Genomic DNA, 22,992 nt, shown 5'->3' with positions numbered 1-22,992 from the left:
AGAAGAGGCGGCCCTGCAAGGATGAAGATGAGAGTCCATGGCCTGGAGCAGCACTATGCTAACAAAAATGGTGCAGAGGCACTAAGGAGTACAGTAAAGTTGAGGGCTGAGATCTGGGGAGAGGGCAACAGTCGAATCAGGGGCCAGTGGGGTGAATATGTTTCGGGAGTGGGGGCGGGGTCAGGGAGGCCCCAAAGGGTAATTTTGGCCTAGGGCCCCATTGTGGCTTGAACTGTTCCTAACTAAACACTAACCAGGCAGCTAAATAAATACATACAAATAGCTTGTTGACATAACACTGAAGCAATACATCTTGGTCAACTTTCCGCTTATAACTGGGTGTTATAACACTCTGGATGTAAACTGTTCTACCTGGACACAAGGGCTAGTCAGTTTCTACTGATTGTTTGAACTATTTGTCCGCCCTTTCTGACTTTTTTGACTTTCCTGATGGGACAAAGAGTGCCTGTAATAGTTTAAATATAACTGAAGTTGAGTGAAAAGTATTAAAGGACCACTATAGCAAAACATTGTAAAATGTAAAATAATAATAATTGCAGTATTTGTATAGCGCCTTTCTCCTGTCTCCTGACAGATTTTGAACTTACTATCTACTCTAAGTGATAGCTACATAGGGGAAAAAAAGTATTATATACAGTAGTTAATTGTACTCTGGGAGAAGTGTTAATTTATATTTATGTATTTTAAAGTTTAGACTTTTTTGCAATATTTGTCCTTTAAATGGAGGACAGCTTTATGTAATAGAAGAGCTTGTATGTGAATGTAAATGACCTGTATGCTTTTCTTCTTCCTCATTAGTATATTGGAATAATCCGCTCTGTCAAGTTTTAGGCCAAACTGACTGATTCATGGAAGTCATATAGCAATATTGGTGCTAAAAGGGTTTAGACCCACAGAAAGGGGCACACTTAATCACATCTGCATATGGCTGGGGAATCTCAGTACAGACTGCATAGTCACAGGCTTTGAATCATACATTTTCTCCATGGAGACGGAGCTAAACATACCTTCAGCCAATCAGGGCCCTTTGCGAGATCATCAAAGGTTCTTCAGCTTCTAAGGCAACAATTCCCCTCGGAGTTTGTAGCCGCAATTAAACAGCTGTGTGGCGGGTTTCTCCTAGCAGAGGGGGAGCACAGATAACATGAGCAGGTGATGTGTAGTGCGCTGAGAAGATCGGAGGTCCAAGATCAACGTGTGATCCTGCAGGACTGAAAGAGAGATGGACAAAGTTTGTGAAGAGTAATTGGTTTAATATTTGAAAATATCACAGAAGTTACATCGGGATGACAGTAAGAAGCTTGAAAAGGCCGCCATGTGGACATGCAGGGCTGGCTGTGACATTACAGTACAAGATTTTTGCAAGTGGATATTAGCTGGAGTACATATTTATCAAAAGTGGCAGGTTTCACAGGACTATGACAAATTTGACAATGAGAGAAGTCCTGGAAGAACCCGCAGGGTTTCAGAACGGTCTAACATAATGGGTCCTTGTGGTCTTAGGGATGGTGTTAAGGTTAGTGTGTGTGTGTGTGTGTGTATGTGTGTGTGTGTGTGTGGGGGGGGGGTTGTGAGGGATAGCAGGAGTTAGATGAGTAGCATAGGAAAGGGAGAGGAGTAAGGGTTACTGATTGGTCAATTAAGGGAGAATAGGGAAGATTTAAGCATAGCCCCCAACTGTCCCTTTTTCGGAGGGTCGGTCCCTCAGGGAACCAAATCCTTTTTTCCTCATTTGTTCCTCTTTCAGGACTGATGTACAGATCTGTGTAAATATATAGTAAATACCATATATGTATTTGTCTCATGAAAAATTATTCAAATTGACTCTAAACTTTATTCTCATCCTTTAAATTAATTTATTTCTTAGCAAACATACAATACAGAGAGAGGAAAGAGTTTACAACGGACAAACACTGACTAAATAATCTGTAAATGAATATTGTAAGAAAAAGCTCTTTTATTTTTCTGTAATTTTTCACTACAGTTCATCTGGGGAGGGGGGGGGGAGCGGGGTCCCAGCGCTGGAATGGCGAGGAGGAGGGCAACGTAGGAAGCCTATGGAGTATCCAAATTGGGCACTTTTTCCCCCTTCATATACACTTTAAAGAGAACCTGTACTGAGCAAAAATATTTAAAATAAACACATGAGGTAACTTCAAATGAACATTACATAGTTACCTTTCCATCAGTTCCTCTCAGAAGCTCACCATTTTCTTCTGACAGTAACCCCTTTCAGTTCTGACAATATTTTGTCAGATCTGAGATATATCAGTTGCTGTCAGTAAAATATCAGTTGCTGTCAGTTATAGCTGAGAGGAAAACTGATGTACCAGGTAATGTCCATGTTTCCCTATGGCTCAAGTGGGCGATGTTACAGTTTAACTGTGTGCTGACCAGAAAGCTGATATGGGGTAATGGCCATTTTCAAAATGGAGGACGGAAAATTCCCTTGATCACAGTGAACAAACAGGACGCAGGACAGGAGAAAGACACTGAGGAGTAGACTATATGGAAGGTAAGTATGACTTATGTATGCTTATTTTGACTTTTAATTTTCAGTTCAGGTTTTCTTTAAGTCCTACCAGACATCTGTGTTGCTCATCAGAGCTGAATAACAGAATAATATCTTAGTCCTGCTATTAATCAGGATTCTGGAGGAGTGGAGTCTGCGAGGTAGGAGAGAGATTATGCGGCTGCTGTGCTCAGTGCTGAGCAGAAGAAACCACAAGTGATACTTGCAGGGCCTTGGAGATGAAGCAGAAAGGTCATCTGTTGCGCGGCTTCCAGCCATCCCGCCATCGACGCAAACAGCAAAATGTCACGCTTAAGCAGCTTGTGTCAGCACAAAATTAAGCTGGATGCTTTTTGGCAATCTCTGCTGTAAGTCCGGCTTTAATGGAGCAGCCGGAAAAGACGTCACCTCATTAGTAGGATGTAAACCCTGGGAGAAGCCAGTGCCAAAAAGTCAATGCGCAGTGCATAAATTGCAATAACTAAATAACAGCATTCAGAATCACATAGGCTGGATGTATAGGGCTTAAAGGGAAAGCGCACTAGTCTTCAGTTAATTCCACTTTAAAAGGCAATTCTTCTTTTGATAAGAAAAAATCAATGTTTTTAGTTTGCCTCTCAGTATATTGGATTAACAGCAAACATTTTCAGCTTTATTACTTCTGACTGTTTCTGTGTGCATATCAAACGGCCGGCCCTAGGTTTCACAGCGCCCTGAGCGAAACCTGATTTTGGTGCCCCCCTTCATCCGCTTCGCACGTACCCACACACACAGACCCATATGTAATTCACCTTTTCTCCTGAGTTACCTTTTTGAAGTCGTGACACATCACACCAAATGCTCATATCTCCATGACACATCACATATGTGTAATAGGAAAATACTAATAGCCACTAAATGGATGGAAAGAGTGCATTATCCTGAATACACTTAAAAATGAAGGCTAGAAACTTTCAAGAATATTAATAAAAACAGTGGGACAGTTAGGCTCCCCTCCCCCCCCCCCATTTGGAATGATAGCAAAACACTGACAATTTTCACCACGTGTTATAGCCACAGTGCGCCCCCCCCCCCCCAAAAAAAATTTTTTTTTAAAAAAAAAAACGCCCTCAGACTCAGTTTTGGTAGGTAGCAAGGTATAGGTGCCCCCCAGTATAGGATCTCATGTGTAGGTGCTCGCAATATCGGTAGCCAAGCATAGGTGCCCCCAGTATAGGAAGTCAGGTATAGGTCTCCCCTAATAGGTAGCCAGGCATCACTCAGTACCTCCACAATAGGTAGCCAGGTGTTGGTGCCCTCAGTATATGTAGCCAGGAGTAGGTGCCCTCCCTCAGTTAAATAGCCAGCTCTAGGTGCCCCCTTGGAAGGCGGCGCCCTGAGCGACCACTCGGGTCGCTCAGGTCAACGGTCAGCTATGATATCAAATATAGGCATTCCACAATGCTTCTTACAGAAACCAGCAGATGAGAGGGTTAGAGCAGAGGCGTAACTAGAGGCGAGCAACCCCTGGGATCGCAGGGGAGCCCAGAACTTTGGGGACCCCAACTACTAACTTTTCCTTCTTCCCATACACAAGGCTATACTTCACATCAGGTGTTTTTGTGGCTACACTTGTTATGGGGGGTTAAGATCATGATGGTCATATTTGGGGTGTGGTCATTTGGGGGGCCATATCAAAGTTTCACTGGGGGACCCACGAGTGGTAGTTACGCCACTGCGAATGATCTCACCTAGCCTATTAACCTCCTTGGCGGTAACCCCGTGTGTGACACGGGTTAAGCCGCTGGAGAGTGCCGCTCAGATCCTGCTGGGCCGATTTACATATTTTTTTTTTTTGCTACACGCAGCTAGCACTTTGCTAGCTGCGTGTGCATAACGATCGCCGCCGCTATCCGCCGTGCCGCGTTCCCCCCCGACCCCGTGCGCTGCCTGGCCAATCAGTGCCAGGCAGCGCTAAGGGGTGGATCGGGATTCGGTGACGTCATCCCGCCCCGTCGCCATGGGGACGGAGGAAGCCCTCCAGTAAATCCCGTTCTTTGAACGTGATTTCCTGATCGCCGGAGGCGATCGAAGAGGGTAGGGGGATGCCGCTGCACAGCGGCTATCATGTAGCGAGCCCTAGGCTGGCTACATGATTTAAAAAAAAAAAAAAAACACAAAAAAAAATAGACCGCCAGGGGGGGGTTAACTCGTAATTTTTCTCTCCTTGAGGCACATTCACTATCTGCTGGTGAAATTCATGTGTGCAGACAGCGCCTGTACATTTTACTGGTATCTACACTAGAAATATTACAGCAGCACCACGAGAGAGAGAGAGAGAGAGAGCACTACGAGAGACAGAGAGAACACTACGAGAGAGAGAGTGTGTGTGTGTGTGTATCGTTAATTACCTACGGGGTACTGCACCTCTGGTCCCCCTCTGGGATGCGTCATCTTCTCCATGGACCGGTCGCAGCAGTCGTAGTTTCCAACTTCCTAGCAATGCAGTGCTGTACTCGCATCCATGGACTACATGTTCTGGCATGCATTGCAGCGGGCACTCATGCACAATACTGCTGGGAAGTTAGAAAATGCAGCTGCTGTGACCGGTCCATAGATATGACGCGTCCTATACTAAGAGAAGGACCAGAGGAGAAGCACCCCATAGGTAGGTAATGATACTCTCCCGCTCCCCCATGGCACACTCAATTAGAAGGTTAAAAAAAATTGGGGTGCTCGGTTGCCTTTAAGCTAATAGCATAATGTGTATTCTTCAAGCAACGCCTGACCAATGCCCGTTTCCTTTATTACCCTCCTCACCAATCATGCTTAAAGATGCTCCATTATCCATCCATCTCCTGTCCATAGAAACAGAACATGCCAGTAAGGCACTCAAATTGTAACCCGAAGGATTGAGTTCCTATTCCTGCGGGTGACAATCTTCGGGCATGTGCCAGCCGGTTGTCTGATTTTCTCAGCAAACAAGCAGTTCTGCCATCTGTGGAACGGTTGCCTGAGGCTGGTTTCAGACTACAGATAAGCGTTAGCAAATCGGGGGACAGCACCACACCAGCAAAAACAGGCTGTTAGTACGCGGTAATCTCCGCCTGGCAGCCAGCCAAGCAGGAAGTGACGCTCACTTCCTGTGGCCAAAGCAATCAAGTGCACGGAAGCATATTGCTAAAAATACGATTCGGCGCCTGCGCGACTTGTAAAACTTGCGGCGGGTTTTCACACACGTGTCGCTATACACTTCCGGCCGGCCGCAGATCACCGGAGAACAGCACGATAATGTAGATTTGGCCTAGCATCGGGGATGCGGTGAAAATGTCACTTCCATCGCATCGCGCCATACCATACCGCGTCGGTATGAAAGTCCCCATAGGCTTTCATTGCCCTGCAGTAGGGAGCGGTAAAAATACTGCACCGCACCGGCCCAGTGTGAAAGCGTGCTAAAAGTAACTGGGCCAATACTGACTTCGGAAAGGGTTCAGGGCACAAATGGGCGGTTTTATCTTGTCGTTAGGCTGGAGAAAAAAAATATGATTTTAATTGGGCTGTGGAGGACAAAGGGAATAAAAATAAGGTGCATATTCAGGGTAAGATATACAAAACTCCGAGACACCAGCAACCAGCCTTATTGGTGCGGTGCGATCAGATGATTGCATCGCACCTCAACGTTAAAAATAGGCTTTGGAGATTACCGCGGCAATGTGCGGTAATCTCACTTCTGGCTGCAAGCCAAACTTTAAGTGAGGCTCTCTAGCGCTCACTTCCTGTGGCCGCAATAAGAATTGCATGTAAGTGAACTGAAAAAATACACTTCCGGGCATGCGCACCACAACACGAACATAAGAGGCTTGACTCACAAAACAGTGCAGTTAGCACGCTGTGAAAAGTGCTTTGCGCTAAACTTTGCGTGATAACGGTTATTGCATGCAAAAATTCGTGTTCGCGTATTAAAGCGGAATATAACCCTGCATTTCAACTTTGCTCTAAAATATTATTTACAGCATATTATATGCAAAAAGCATTTTTTTTTTTACTAGACCAGCATTGAAAGAGTTAAACACAGAGGTTTAAGGGCCCGTTTCCACTATCGCGAATCCGCATGCGTTGCCCGCATGCGGATTCGCACAGTCAGTACAAGTGGATGGGACTGTTTCCACTTGTGCGTTTCCTCGCACGTTTTTCTGTGCAGAAAAAATCTGCAGGGTAGGGCCCTCAGAATTCGCCTGCGTGAGGAATGCAGGCGAATCGCATGCGTTTTCCCCATGCGTTTTTTGCCGCGATTTCGCATGCGATTTCGTATAGGTATTAATGTTAATTTACACAGGCAGTGACATGGTTACATTCGCATACAGCCTGACCTATGCGAAATTGCATGCGAAACCGCGGCAAAAAACGCATGCGGAATCGCACCCGCATGCGATTTTCCTGCGGTGATTTGCCGGCGATTTCGCAACGCTATAGTGGAAACGGGCCCTAAAGGTCCTGGAGAGATATGCAGAAGTTCAGATAGATACATTCTATTTAGTTACATGTATCTATTGATAAACAGTTACACACTCTTTGGCTGTCCTCCAAGCTCCTTCTCAGTGAGAGAGATGAGTCACAATAAACACTTAGATACATTATGTAAACAAAATGTATCTATTGCAGCTTCGGATGCGTCTGCAGAAATCTAAAGGAACTTTAAAGCCCTGTGTAACCCTTCCAATGCTGGTCTAGTAAAAAAAAAAATGCTGGTTGCATATAATATACTGTAAATAATGTTTTAGAGCAAAATTGAAATGCAGGGTTATATTCCGCTTTAACGTGAATTTTTTGTGCGGTAACGTTAAATTCGTGTTATCGCACGAATGTTAACGCGCACAAAAATTGCGTTAATGCGTGAATGCGAATTTATGCACGCGATAACCGGTTTTCGCACGAAACACGTGTTTCGTGCGAAGATGCGCTAAAACGCACGAAAAGCCGTGCTAACAGCCGTGCTAACAGTTAGCACCGTTTTGTGAATCAAGTCCAAGATTTTTTGAAATATGCGCGTCGCCATTGACTTACATGACTTCTGCTCAACACACGCCGCCGTGAATGTTGCCTGGTAATGCACTGTTGTTTTGGTCCAGGTGTGATGCTTCCGGCGCATCGCGTCAGGAATTAATCTGCCTCATCTTCACCCTGCCACAATTATGTACTGCAAAAGGGCCCCACCTTCTCCTCCTCTTTTGGTGCTCAGGTACAATGCTGGATTTTAATAGAACAGTACACCATCATTGGTGGTAAGTGAAAAGCTATGCAATAATACAGAAAAGAATAAAAGGCTTTTAATTAAATTATTTTTTATGAAGTTAGTACATTTTTTTTTCTTTTTGCTATTTTTTTTTAATGAAAAATAAATATGGGGTCAGAATAGAGCCCCTTTTACCTATTCACCTGGTCATGTGCCTTTCTACAGCAAACGGAGGTAGAGAAATTACACTTCTTCCTCAACATTGCAAATTGGGTGATTTTTAATTGCAAAGGACTGACAATCCCCCTCAGGCCTTGTTCGCATCTAAAATCGAAATAGCTGACGGCAGCAGTTTTCAATTTTTTTAGCGTTTTTTATCCCCCTCCCAGGCGCTCCACTGTGCACTACGATTTTGTGCAAAGCGCTTTTGCAGAGCGATTCCGTATTGTCACTTCCTGACGTCAGTCAGGAAGTGAACTCTTTGACCCGGAAAAGAATAAATACAATGTATTTATTCTTAAAAATGCGAACGCAATTGCCACCTAAAGTGATTTTGTGAGCATTTAGCGCTCTTCCTATACCTTCCATTAGAGCAAAATTTTCCTAAATATTGTACAGGTGCTGCTTTGTGGAGTGCAAAGCGGACGAAACGCACTGATATGAACCTTATCATAGAGAATCATTGCACAAGCGTTTTGTGGGCGATTTAAAAAAAATCGTCTGTGCTTGAAAAAAGGGCAAAAACGTCCTAGATGAGAACGAGCCATTATTTACTCAGATCAACGATGAAATCAGTTAGTTTTGTTATTGACTTTGGGGGGAGAGGGGGCTACAGTCTTTGTGGATTTCTTTCTATGACAACCACATTTGGCGAGAGCATGTTTGGTATAAGGATTTAATAACTTTGGTCGAAAATTTCCTTCAATAAAATAAAAAGTATATATTGCAGCCTCAATATCCTGCTCTCGTTAGTTGTAGTTTTAGGCCTCTTTCACAGTGCGACGTTAAAGTCGCACATTAGAAAATGTTTCACTGCACAGCAATACTAAGTCTGTGCGACATTCACAGTGCACACATTGCGTTTGTGTGTAGCGTTATTAGAAAGTGCTGCATGTTATTAGCTGCATTAGACTGTTTGCTCATGCTCAGTAATGACTTGGAAGCATACTTTTCATTGGCTGTATGCTCTACAGTATGTGACGATAACGGGGCATTAAGTTGTGTTGCGACTTTTTTGGGGCGTTGCGTTGCAATTTGTGTTGCGACCTTTACGTTGCATGAAACCGCAACGTGCTACAGTGAAAGAGGCCTAACATGTAATGTTAATTATTGTGCAAGCAAGATCAGTTTTTGATTTGGAATAGCTTTAAAGTGAACCTGGGGTGAAAATAAAATGATGAGATAAACAATTATATTTATCCTCCTACTCCTAAAAATAACTTTTTTAAGCACCCCATGTTTTTCTTCTATATTTAAACATTCACAAATTAGGTTGAATGTTTTACTGTCTCTAAACAGTGACTGCCTTATAAGTGTCCCAGAGTGAAAATACATGAACTTTTGACCTTGTCCTACATCTCCCGTGTCCTCAGAAGTTGTTTTCTGCCAGGAAAACTTTATGGCTGTAATTTGCTTATCAGTGATATTTACTATATTCCCGACAATGTACCAACAAGACAGGAGCTGTCACTTCCATGTCTAAAAAGTACCTCTTTCAGGCAGCAAAAAAAAAAAAAAGTAATTAACAGGAGTCATTCTGACAGCTTAGGAGAGAGGGAGAAGTAACTAGTAGAGCTGAAATTCCTCTGTAGCAGTAGAGTATTGTACTGTGCATCGTCGTGATTCAAAACTTCTTGAAATTCCTCTGTGAATGTGTGCATTAAAACTGAATGCAGTTCTTTCTGCTTTACTGTAAACTGGCACTTTTCACACAGCATCATGTATGTCCATCATACAGAGGACAGGATCATCATCAGACATGCACGGATTACAGGAACTCTGGAATTTAGACATCAATGCAGAGCAGGGCGCTGCGGACCAGAAGAGATGATTTACTTAAATATATGACCTCTTCTTTCTCCGAGTTCTGCCGCCCTTCTGACCTTATCTGATTTTAACGCCCTAGGCCATGGCCTTTGTGGCCTTCCCAGAAATCCGGCCCTGGTGATGCATGTAGAATCCATAGTCAGTTGCATTTCTGTGTCTTCTATAGGGCTCAAAAGGCAACGCAACAACAGAACATCAGGAACACTTTTCTGCTTGCTGAGAGAAACTAGAGATGGGCCGAACCTCCGATTTTAGGTTCGCGAACCTTCGCGGAAGGTTCGGTTCGCAGAAAAGTTCGCGAACCGCAATAGACTTCAATGGGGATGCGAACTTTGAAAAATAGAAAAAATTATGCTGGCCACAAAAGTGATGGAAAAGATGTTTCAAGGGGTCTAACACCTGGAGGGGGGCATGGCGGAGTGGGATACATGCCCAAAGTCCCGGGGAAAAATCTGGATGTGACGCAAAGCAGCGTTTTAAGGGCAGAAATCACATTGAATGCTAAATTGCAGGCCTAAAGTGCTTTCAAACATCTTGCATGTGTATACATCAATCAGGTAGTGTAATTAGAGTTCTGCTTCACACTGACACACCAAACTCACTGTGTAACGCACCGCAAACAGCTGATTGCGTAGTGACGGCCGTGCTGGACTGGTGCGCACCGTGGCGAGAGTGTAGGCCGTGGCGGTTTTCAAGCCCATATGGTCGCCGGGCTGTGGTAGCTCAATGATAGAACAACAGTGACTGTCCAGCTGATCAAATTTGGTCTGACCACAATGAAGCAACGACCTTATTATCTTCTTGTATGTAGGTAGGCATAGGTAGGAGTCCCAGTATAGGTAGGTAGGCATAGGTAGGAGTCCCAATACAGTATAGGTAGGTAGGTGCCTCAGTAGTTAGCTAGGCATAGCTAGGAGATTTAGTATAGGTAGGTAGGCATAGGTAGGTGCCTCAGTAGTTAGCTAGGCATAGTTAGGAGACCCAGTATAGGTAGGTAGGCATAGGTAGGTGTCCCAGTAGTTAGCTAGGCATAGGTAGGAGACCCAGTATAGGTAGGTAGGCATAGGTAGGAGTCCCAGTATAGGTAGGTAGGCATAGGTAGGTCCCCTAGTATAGGTAGGTAGGTAGGTGTCCCCGTGTAGGTAAGTAGGTGCCCCAGTAGTTAGGTAGGCATAGATAGGTGTCCCATTATAGATAGTTAGGCAGGGCCTGGCTGGCACAGTAATAACAATTACCAAGGTCCAGCTGCAACAGATAGGGCTGTATAATGTCAGTGTCAGTGAGCAACACACAAAAAAAAACACATCAGGAAAACATTAGCTCTCAAAAGAGCTGTAGAGGGTTGCTATTTTAGCAATGACAATCAGCCAGGAGCAAGCCAAGAGCCTAACTAATCTTTCCCTAGGAGAAAAAAATCTGCAGCAGCTCTCCCTAGTCTGTCTATTTGCAGCAGGCACACGAGTGAGTGTCATGGCCAGCGAGCCTGCCTTATATAAGGGGGGGGGGGGAGTTCCAGGGCTTAGTGTAGCCTGAATGGCTACAATGTGCCTGCTGACTGTGATGCAGAGGGTCAAAGTTGACCCTCATAGTGCATTATGGGGCGAATCGAACTTCCGCAAAAGTTCGCCTGGTCCAGGCGAACGCGAATCACCAAAGTTCGCCTGAAACTGTTCGCCGGTGAACCGTTCAACCCATCTCTAAGAGAAACGTGCTTAGCATTGGCTAAATGATCCACCGCCAGCCGCCCTGCAGAAGCCTGTGGGAACCAGCCCTAATACCATCAATGCCCCAGGCTACAGAAACTTACAACCATCTCTTTGGATAACCAACTCATCAAATGGTGAATTTTGCAGTTTGGGGCAGGAATGGCTGCTGTGTAAGGCTCTGTTCCCACTTGAGCGGAGGAAAGGACATTTTTTGTCTGGTCTCCACTCGACAGTGAACAGCTCCTATTTTATAAATACGAGCCGTTCACACTTGTCATGCTGCAACGGATCCATTGGATCCGATGCAGCATGCAGGCCGCACTTCTGTGTACTCCGCGATAATCATGGGCAGGTGGATGTGCTCCACCATTTAGCCTATGGGAGTAATACATCTTCCCCGAGCTACAGCTGCACCCCAGCGGACCATCGGCACCTGCAGGCTGCACGTGGTCTGGAACAAGTGGGAACACAGCCTAATGCAGCTGGCTGTGCTGCATTTTCACATCTAATCTATCAGTGATTGCTCCAGGCAAATAGCATCCCTGCAGTCCACCCATGTGTTTATCAGCCCCTGGAGAGGAGAGTGCAGCAGATAAGCCTCCTGTTTACATCTCCTGACCGCCTTATCTGGACTCTGTTTGCACTCAAGTATTTATTGTGTAGAAGTAATCAGCGGTGAGCAGACAGAACATCAATTAGAAGGAATTAACAACTCCCCCCCCCCTTCCCCGCAGGAAACGGCCAGCAGGTTCATCATTTCCACCCCGCCTTGGCACACTCCACACCTATTGTTCGCAATTATCTAGTTAACTTGCCCAGAAGACCCGCTAACTTCAGTAAGCGAAATGCTAATTGCTTGCCTGGTCCCAGTGGAGGTCGACTTTATTCCTGAGTACTAATTGGGAGGACGTTTTTATGGTCCTGGAATAAACACACAAAACATCCTCTGAAATTAAACCCTGAAACATGGATCGACCATGGAAGATGCAGAGATAAATCCAGATGATTTTATTCTTCCCGTGGATCGGACTATAGATCCGCAAATGTTGTTATTACTTTTTCCATACTCACAGTTTTTTTTAATGCCACTTAAAAAGCACTGTATTGTGTTACTCATGTATTATTTATTTAATTATTTGAGTTAGCACTACTAAAAGTGAGACTGTCTGTAGTAAAAATACAAGTGAAACACAAAGTACATATTCCAGGCTAAAAATGTAATACAACTTGGGCTTATTGTCAATTTTTGAAAAATCACAGCTGGTTAGGAATTGAAATGGAAGGGAAAACCTTACAAAAAAAATGTTTCACAGCCATCCAGGGCCGTATCTATTAAGAGGCACCCGTGGGCCGGTGCCATGGGCGGGTCCTCGGGGGGGGCGGCCACCTATAGTTCAATATTTTTTGTTATTTTTATTTTTTTATTCATAAACTTAAATTTTTTTTTTATTTTTTTTTTGTTGTGCGGGGGGGGTGGGGGGGGGGGGGTGGTGCGGGGGGAGCGGCGGAGAGCGCACCTACAGATGACGAGGGGAGCTCTCACCCCCGCCCTCCAGCACAGTGGCAGCGGCCGGCCAGGAGTCAGGACATGATCCTGGTCTCTGCATGCCGCCTCCTGGTCTAGTGACGTCACTAGACCAGTAGGCAGCATGCAGAGTTCAGGATCATGTCTGCCACTCTGCTGGAGGGCGGGAGCGAGTCGGGAGAAGCGTGAAGGACGCGCTGGCAACTGCAGCCCAGCTTCCCAGCCAGGAGCCAGCTCGCCCAGCCAGGTAGGTACCCAGCCAGCACACTGCCCAGCCAGGTACCCAGCCAGCCCACTGCCCAGCCAGGTACCCAGCCAGCCCACATGCCCAGCCAGGTACCCAGCCAGCCCGCATGCCCAGCCAGGTACCCAGCCAGCCCACATGCCCAGCCAGATACCCAGCCAGCCCGCATACCCAGCCAGGTACCCAGCCAGCCCGCATGCCCAGCCAGGTACCCAGCCAGCCCGCATGCCCAGCCAGGTACCCAGCCAGCCCGCTGCCCAGCCAGGTACCCAGCCAGCCCGCATGCCCAGCCAGGTACCCAGCCAGCCCGCATGCCCAGCCAGGTACCCAGCCAGCCCGCATGCCCAGCCAGGTACCCAGCCAGCCCGCATGCCCAGCCAGGTACCCAGCCAGCCCGCATGCCCAGCCAGGTACCCAGCCAGCCCGCATGCCCAGCCAGGTACCCAGCCAGCCCGCATGCCCAGCCAGGTACCCAGCCAGCCCGCATGCCCAGCCAGGTACCCAGCCAGCCCGCATGCCCAGCCAGGTACCCAGCCAGCCCGCATGCCCAGCCAGGTACCCAGCCAGCCCGCATGCCCAGCCAGGTACCCAGCCAGCCCGCTGCCCAGCCAGGTACCCAGCCAGCCCGCATACCCAGCCAGGTACCCAGCCAGCCCGCATGCCCAGCCAGGTACCCAGCCAGCCCACTGCCCGCTTTCCCAGCCAGCCCACTGCCCGCTTTCCCAGCCAGCCCACTGCCCGCTTTCCCAGCCAGCCCACTGCCCGCTTTCCCAGCCAGCCCACTGCCCGCTTTCCCAGCCAGCCCACTGCCCGCTCGCCCAGCCAGGTACCAAGCCAGTCCACTGCCCGCTTTCCCAGCCAGGTACCCAGCCAACCCACTGCCCGCTCGCCCAGCCACCCAGCCTGCCCACTCGCCCAGCCTGGTACCCAGCCCACTGCCCGCTCGCTTAGCCAGGCAGTGGCTGGAAAGTGTAATGGTTAAGGGCTCTGCCTCTGACACAGGAGACCTGGGTTCAAATCTCGGCTCTGCCTGTTCAGTAAGCCAGCACCTATTCAGTAAGGAGTTTCTTGGGCAAGTCTCCTTAACATTGCTACTGCCTACTGACTGAGTGCGCACTAGTGGCTGCCTCGCAAGTGCTTTGAGTCCGACAGGAGAAAGGCGCTATACAAATACTTGAATTAATTACTCAGCCTGCCCACTGCTTGCTCACCCAGCTACCCAGCCAGCCCACTACCCGCTCAGCCAGGCCACTGGTGTTATGCTGCCCACTGTGTGATTTACTGCTGAAATGCTGCCCACGTTGTGATTATTTTCTGGTGAAATGTTGCCCACATTGCAATTATTCTCTGCTGAAATGTTGCCCACATTGCAATTATTCTTTGCTGAAATGTTGCCCACATTGTGATTATTTTCTGGTGAAATGTTGCCCACATTGCGATTATTCTTTGCTGAAATGTTGCCCACATTGTGATTATTTTCTGGTGAAATGTTGCCCACATTGCGATTATTTTCTGGTGAAATGTTGCCCACATTGCGATTATTTTCTGGTGAAATGTTGCCCACATTGCGATTATTTTCTGGTGAAATGTTGCCCACATTGCGATTATTTTCTGGTGAAATGTTGCCCACATTGCGATTATTTTCTGGTGAAATGTTGCCCACATTGCGATTATTCTTTGCTTAAATGTTGCACTCATTGCGATTATTTTCTGGTGAAATGTTGCCCACATTGTGATTATTTTCTGGTGAAATGTTGTCCACATTGCAATTATTCTCTGCTAAAATGCTGCACACATTGCGATTATTTTATGGTGAAACACTGCCACATTATGATTATTTGGCACCTATGGGGGGGGGGGGGGGGCCCATCCAAATTCTCACAAGGGGGCCCAGTGATTTCTAGTTACGCCCCTGACTAGTACCTAAACTGGGGATACCTATAGACCTGGATATCTATACTGGGGACACCTATAGTATGTCTACATTTGGACACCTATAGACCTGGCTACTGTACTTATACTAATTATTTATATAGCGCCAACATATTACGCAGCGCTGTACAGAGTATGTATTGTTTTGTCACATAACTGTCCCACAGAGGGGCTCACAATCTAATCCCTACCATAGTCATATGTCTATGTATGTATCGTAGTCTAGGGCCAATTTTTAGGGGAAGCCAATTAACATTATACTTATCTGTATCGTATGTTGTTGGGATGTGGGAGGAAACCAGAGTGTCTTAAGGAAACCCACACAGACAAAGGGAGAACATACAAACTCCTTGCAGATGTTGACCTTGCTAGGATTCGAACCAGGAACCCAGCGCTGCAAGGCGAGAGTGCTAACCACTACGCCACCATGCTGCCATACTACTGTACTATATTGTACTTACATCTTCAGCAGTACTTCACGGAGTACGTAGTCATGTCACTGACTATCCTCTGAGGAGCTTACAATCTAATTCTCCCATAGTCTAATGTCCTACCATATTATTATGTATTTATATAGCACTGGCATCTTCTGCAGCACTTTGCAGAGAACAGTCATGTTACTGACTTTTCTCAGGGGAGCTCACACTCTAATACCTACCACTATTTTGTGCGAGAGAACACTGGCTAATGTGTGGGGTTTTTTTTTTTTTGGGGGGGGGGCATTTCCTACTTGCTTTTTTAAGGTCACTTTACTCATACCCGGGGAGAAACCATGGCCCCACTGACTTTGGGCTGCACTCTTACTAGGATATTTTAATTGGCCACACCCACTGTGTTATGGACACACCCACTGCATTCTGTGGCCACGCCCATTTTTCGACGCAGCGCGCGAATTCTCCTAGGGGGCGCCGTAGGTTTGGTGTGCCTACAGGAGCCCAAACCCTAAATACAGCCCTGCAGCCATCTACAGTATATCCATAGCAGTGTATCCATAAATCGCTGGAGATTGGATGGTAACAGGAAGTAAAGGATCCTGATCCACACAAGCTAGATAAACACCGGATCGAGGGGCTGTGAGGTGGCCAATACCTCAGATGCTATTACGGGCCCATCCAGGCTGCTACATCCGGTGAGTGGGGACAAGAAGGGGGTTTTAATCCCTGTCAGTGAATGTCCCAGATGATTGGTTGAAACCTGGTGTTGCACGTTAAATTGATTCTAAGTCCTACTATGAACTGTCATTGGGCTTGATTCACAAAGCGGTGCTAACTGTTAGCACGCCTGTGAAAACCTCCTTAGCACGTCTAAACAAGCTTTTCGCACATAAAACTTTACGCGCGCAAAACTTTATGCGCGTAAAACTTTACGCGCGTACTGCACAGAGCGCAGGGCGCTCCGCGCGAAGTGCCCATTAAAGCCTATGGGACTTAGCGCGCGTAAAACTTTGCGCACGTAAAACTTTGCGCACACAAAGTTAGTGCGCGATCTGATTGAGAAATTCGGTGCTAACCTACTTAGCACCCTGGTTAGCGCGTCTAAAGACTTTAGACGTGCTAAGTAGGTTAGCACCGCTTTGTGAATCAAGCCCATTGTTCTCACATATGAATTGGATACAGCCCTTCTATGAACTCTTATGAGCTCTGTGTATCAATTGCATGCAGCAGCTTTATTCATTTGCAATGAACTTATATGGTGCTTGCTTATGAACTGGATGCAGCACTTTGATGAACTTTTATGACACTCATGTATTAATTGTATGCAGCGCTTTTAACCCATTTAGTCTATAGGCCAATTTGCTTACCTGGACTTCTTCCGGTCCCCTATAATCCTCCTGGTCTCCCGCCGTCATCCCGCACTGCTCCGATCAGTTGCTCTCCACCTCTGAAAAGTGGCTTGTCTCTGCCAGTCACCAGTCACTGCACGTCAGACCTGATCTACAGATCACAGATGTGTGAGTAAAGCCTTTACATAGTGACAGTCAGCAGTGGGGCGCTTGCACAGATACACCAGCAAAGAACCGGTACAGCAGTTCTGTAATATATTGGTACTGCTATGAAGGGGGAGAAACTTGTAAACCACAGGATGCCAGGGGATTCCCAGTACACCTCAGAGATCAGGGGGAGGAACGGAGATAAACTAATATGTTTCAAGTTCCCCTATCCTTACAGCATACCTCCCAACTTTTTAAGATAAGAACAAGGGACTCTTTAAGACACACCGCTGCCACACCCCTAATCATATTCCTGCCACACCCCTAGTCACTGAGCCCAGAAAGAATTTAGATGCAAAAGACGCAGTATAAGGCCTGGAACCCGCTAGATCTTTTTTTGAGCGTTTAGGGAGCACTTTCAATCGCTACCGATTTCCCTAAATGTTCTGCCAATGTAAATGGATGGGACAGATTCCACTAGAGTGATTGCGATTAAGGAAATTGCAATCGCAGGACATGCAGCAGGTAAATCGCTCCCAAAATTGCTTGCAAAATGCTATCACAAATCGCTAGCGATTGCAATAGCGCTTTGCGCTTTTTAGTGGGTTCCAGGCCTTATAATTCACACCACACTGGTCCTCTCTATCATCATTTGTTCTCTTCCATTTTTACATTTGAAAATAACAAATATAGCAATTTAAACAATGAAAATAACTTCTAGTCTATGAAATGCATTTTTTTAGTAGACAAATACATATATTTATGCAGATCTGTACATGAATCCGTAAAGAGGGACAAATCAGGAAGAAAGAGGGACAAAGAGATTTAGTTCCCAAAGAGGGACTGTCCCTCCAAAAAAGGGACAGTCCCAACTGAAGCCTCCCACCTGAATGCTAATGGCTGCTAGATGTGGTATGGCAGGTAAAGGGTGTATGACAGTGCATCCTGATTGGCTGACGAGCACCTGCTGACCAATTTCAAATGTAGCTGGATGCATGTACTGCTGTGTTCTATTGCTTGTGTGTGTTGGATTTAGCATTCAGTATGGAGGCAGTGTTGGTGGGTTTTCTGGATGTGAGAGGTCCAGAGCCTGGGTGTGAGAGGTCCAGGCCCACCTGCACTCCCCTCCAGGTATCACGTGTTGGCATTGGGGCCCCGGCCAGTGAGAGGGGTCCGGGGGCCCCTGGCCATCGTGTGAACCAATCGTGTGTTTTTAAACGTTATCTTTCAGCTCTAGGACATGGCGGACAGGTGAGTGGTTAGGGAGGGACCCCTGTGGGAGGGATGCCTGCACGGGGCGGTCCTGCTAGCGACGCAATCTTGCGATGGCGTCCAACTGAAGCCTCCCACCTGAATGCTAATGGCTGCTAGATGTGGTATGGCAGGTAAAGGGTGTATGACAGTGCATCCTGATTGGCTGACGAGCACCTGCTGACCAATTTCAAATGTAGCTGGATGCATGTACTGCTGTGTTCTATTGCTTGTGTGTGTTGGATTTAGCATTCAGTATGGAGGCAGTGTTGGTGGGTTTTCTGGATGTGAGAGGTCCAGAGCCTGGGTGTGAGAGGTCCAGGCCCACCTGCACTCCCCTCCAGGTATCACGTGTTTGCGTTGGGGCCCCGGCCAGTGAGAGGGGTCCGGGGGCCCTTGGCCATCGTGTGAACCAATCGTGTGTTTTTAAACGTTTTCTTTCAGCTCTAGGACATGGCGGACAGGTGAGCGGTTAGGGAGGTACCCCTGTGGGAGGGATGCCTGCACGGGGCGGTCCTGCTAGCGACGCAATCTTGCGATGGCGTCTAACTGAAGCCTCCCACCTGAATGCTAATGGCTGCTAGATGTGGTATGGCAGGTAAAGGGTGTATGACAGTGCATCCTGATTGGCTGACGAGCACCTGCTGACCAATTTCAAATGTAGCTGGATGCATGTACTGCTGTGTTCTATTGCTTGTGTGTGTTGTATGTTTCCTCGAAAATAAGGCTATGTCCCCAAAAATAAGTTGGGGTCTTGTATTGAAGTGGACCTGAACTCAGAACTTCTCTGCTCTAAAAGATATGCAACAGCATAATAACCTTTAAAGAAAAACATTTCGGTACTTATCCGTTAGCCGGGCGCATCCGGCAGGTGGCGCTAATTACTATTCCCCCTCCAGGCCGACATGGATAGTAGGGAAAGATGTAACTCTGGTGGAGTTTTGTCGCCACCTGCCGTATGCGCCCGGCTAACGGATAAGTACCAACATTTCTTTGTTACAGCTTATCCAAATCCTAAAATAAATATTTAGTGTTTCTACCTCCTGCTTTCATGGAAGCAGACATATTGTTGACACTCTGTGCTTTCAAATGGGCTTATCTGCCTTATTTGCCGTGGCAGTCATGTGACAAGGGAGATATCAGATTACAACTTGTGATTAGACACAGATGAGGGGGAATCAGAAAGTCTAAACTCTCTAAATACATATAGGGTGCATTTCTCTAGGTTTTCCTTCTGTCCTGTGCAAGAGTTCAGGTCCACTTTAATATTATGTTCTGTACAGTTCTGTTGAAGATGTTGGCGCTATCAGTGGCGTACCTACCATAAGGCTGCAGGTGCTCACAGCACCGGGTGTAGCCATGGCTAGGGGTGCAGTGGTGCTCAGTCATTGTGTTCTTCCACCCAGGACCTTTTTTCCTAGTTTGGGAAACATTCAGGGAAATAACAGTAGGCAGTGCAGGGGACGGTACCACTTCCTGCACTAAATGTAGTACCCCTCCCCTTCCTGTCCCATGGGCAATGTGTCTCCTCGCTCTCTACACACAGCCTCCCCTCCTCCTATACATCCCCCTTTTGTGTGTCCCCCTTTTCTGACTGTCCTCAGAGGAGCTCACAATCTAATTGTACCATAGTCATAGTCAAATGTCCTACCATATAATTATTATTATTATTGTGTATTTATATAGCACTGACATCTTCTGTATAGAGTACAGAGTTTCAGAATGGTTAGCTCCGTCAACATCCTGATGACTCCTCCCCCCCAAAAAAATTTGCGACACGTTCTGCGCCCATCCCGTCAACCCTCCCATCAAAAAATTGGGGGGTTTTGGGCGGAGAGGGTGTCTATAAGGGCCCGTTTCCACTAGGGCGAATTCGCATGCGTGGCCTGCATGCGAATTCGCATAGGCAATGAAAGTGGATGGGACTGTTTCCACTTGTCATTGTTTTCCTGCGTTTTTCTGTGCAGGATTTTTCTGCACGGTAGGGCCTGCAGAATTCGCCTGCGTGAGGAATGCAGGCGAATTGCAGCCCATGTATTTAATAGGGAAAACGCACGTGCGTTTTTTGCATGAAAAGTAATACAAATTGAGTCAGGCAGTGACATGGTTAAATTCGCATAGACCCTGCCTATGCGAAATCGCATGCGAATTCGCGGCAAAAAACGCACGCGGAATCGCATCCGCATGCGATTTCGTCAGCGGTGGAATCCCAGGGATTCGCACCGCACTAGTGGAAACGAGCCCTAAATAATCAGCTCCGGGTGTCAAATTCCTTAGGTACGCCACTGGGCGCTATATAAATACTAAATAATAATAATAATAGTAAACTGTGTGAATTTGTGTCTCTGTATCACTCTGTAACTAACTCGATCAAGGAGCAGACGCTCCAAAACGTTATGTATCTATGTGACAGATCTGAATAAAGCAAACTTATGGATGGTGCCGGCTGCTTCTTTTGATTACTAAATAATAATAATAATATTAGTTTTTGTTACAAAAACAGCCTTAGGGCTTATTTTCAGGGGATGCCTTATTTTCCCATGAACAACAAATCCACATTTATTTTTGAACAACAACAACAACAAAAAAATCAACATTTATTCAGAAGTAGTCATCACATTCTGGAACATCATCATAACTCTCCAGACCCTGAATTCCATCACAGATTTCCTACTTCCTTTTTCCATCCATGTACATCAATCTACATTCACAGAGAGCACGGCACTTGCTAACCTATAGGGCCCTTTCCAGTGGGGTAACAATAGGGGTTGCAGAGATCTTGACCGCTTCGGGGCCCTTAGCCAGGTAGGGCCCTCTCTTAAGCTCAGTGTTAGCTCTTTATTGGTCCTGTGCTGGTAATAATCACTTCTATAGATGCTTTGAATGGTAGTAATCATTAACAAGCTGTTCCCCATCCCCTTCTTGCACCTTTGACACTGTGGTTGCCATTGGCAGGTTTTGGTGCGCCGTATCAATTGTTATGTATAGAGTGCTTGGGGAGTCCCAATATAAGACTTGCACTGGGGCCCATAGCTCCTTAGCTACGCCACTGACCCTTTCCCACTTTCCACGGTCCATAAGGTCACACAAACGCTGTATCCCGTCATATAAGTTGTGATAATCGTATGGGGCTATCACATTGAACACGGAACAGCATAGGTCCCATCATGACAATGCACTTGTTATGAGTGTAAAGATTATGATGTCCGCACTTGTTTTATGACCCTTGCAAGATGGACCCCAGGCTGTGAGAATCACCAATAGCAGGCAAAGGAAATGGTGTGAACATATGTAATACATATTACATATAGAGATCACATTCCATCATTTCGGTATTCAGTTTATAATCAATCACCGATTGAAGGATTGCATGGAGCAACTGAACACTGAATCAATCACATCAACACACTAGTGGAAACTTCTACTGCTGTGATTCAGCGCGATTTGTTTTTTTTACCCAAATGCAATTCTTTGGGCCCTTTTCTGCTGCTATTCGCAAAATGCATGCAAAACAATTGTGAATTTTTATACATTTTCAGCATGGGATCATGTGTTTGTATCTTACACATTCAGTGCAATCGCAATCAGAATTGTGCAAAGATGCATTTGTGTTTCTGCAAAAAGCGAAATGCAGCGATGGAAATGGTCATGCGTGATTTCTATTCCATAATGTCTGCTGCTGTGATTCACAAATCACATGGGTTTTGCAATTGTGATCAGATCGTGTTCAGTGGAAAAGGGCTCTTATGCTTGCTGCATTTTTCCTGCATTTATGTTTGGGTTAAGTCAATGGGAGTGCAAGGAAATCGCATAACAAACTAGGTACTAAGCAATGTTGTAGTGATTTCCCTGTGTGATTGCATGAACGATTGCATGAACGATTGCATCGCAATGTATGGAAAATCACTTTGTTAAGTAATTCCAACTCTCAATCAGATTGCAGCGAGTTTGTGATTGCGATCACAGTTTGCAGCGGAAGAGGACACTTATTTAAAGGGAACTTGAGATGAGGGTATATAAAAAAATTCCACATACCTGGGGCTTCCTCCAACCCCCTCCAGGCTGATTAGGTCTAGTCCACACTAGGTTCGGAAACGTATCTGTGGCTCCGTTTTTCAGCCTGGATCAAAACCGGAGCCACTGATAGCAATGTTAAAAATAGCAGCCGTCTTCACCCAAGAAAAAACTGATCCGTCTGTGTTTGCGGGGACCCGTTTACAAAACCTGAACGGACAGTCCGGATTTGCTGCATTTTCACAGACCCCGGATACACGGAGGGGTAGTGAAAATCAATGGGAAAACGGATCCCCATTTTCACAGGCAGTTTAGGACACAGAAATGGATCTGTTTCTGTGTCACAGCCTGTGGGTGAGAGGGGGCCGCCATGCTGGAGGGGTATAGCAGGCAGGACGGGGGTGGCAGCGGGCAGTGGGGTAATCCCCCCCACCTGGGGCCCCCGTCCCCGCTCCCCTCCAGCTAGTTTCACATTTAAAAATCGTTTAAAATCAAGATAATGTAGCAGGGGGCAAGCGGGGAACTTACTTCCTTGCATCCCACCGCTGCCGCGTCATTTCCTGTAATGCCATCTTCTGATGTTCATTGGACAGTGTTAC

At 46.4% G+C, this 22,992-nt stretch overlaps 1 protein-coding gene across 4 annotated transcripts in view; it reads right to left on the bottom strand.

Annotated features, from left to right (window-relative positions):
• Positions 1-22,992, bottom strand: part of LOC137521026 (uncharacterized) — a 299,753-nt gene that overhangs the window by 694 nt on the left and 276,067 nt on the right. For 2 of the 4 annotated variants that reach the window (XM_068239741.1, XM_068239745.1), the window contains one exon: positions 1,029-1,232. In XM_068239741.1, the coding sequence (XP_068095842.1) occupies positions 1,212-1,232 (21 nt within the window). In that variant the 3' untranslated portion in view covers positions 1,029-1,211. Of the gene's footprint in view, positions 1-1,028; positions 1,233-17,096; positions 17,133-22,992 lie in introns of those variants that run through there. The other 2 variants (XM_068239743.1, XM_068239744.1) reach the window with 2 other exon arrangements.

Source organism: Hyperolius riggenbachi, chromosome 6 (genome assembly GCF_040937935.1).
Source record: "Hyperolius riggenbachi isolate aHypRig1 chromosome 6, aHypRig1.pri, whole genome shotgun sequence".
NCBI classification, from domain to species: Eukaryota; Metazoa; Chordata; class Amphibia; order Anura; family Hyperoliidae; genus Hyperolius; species Hyperolius riggenbachi.
Note: the sequence above shows the minus strand (reverse complement) of the source record. Positions and strands in the feature narration are given on the sequence as shown.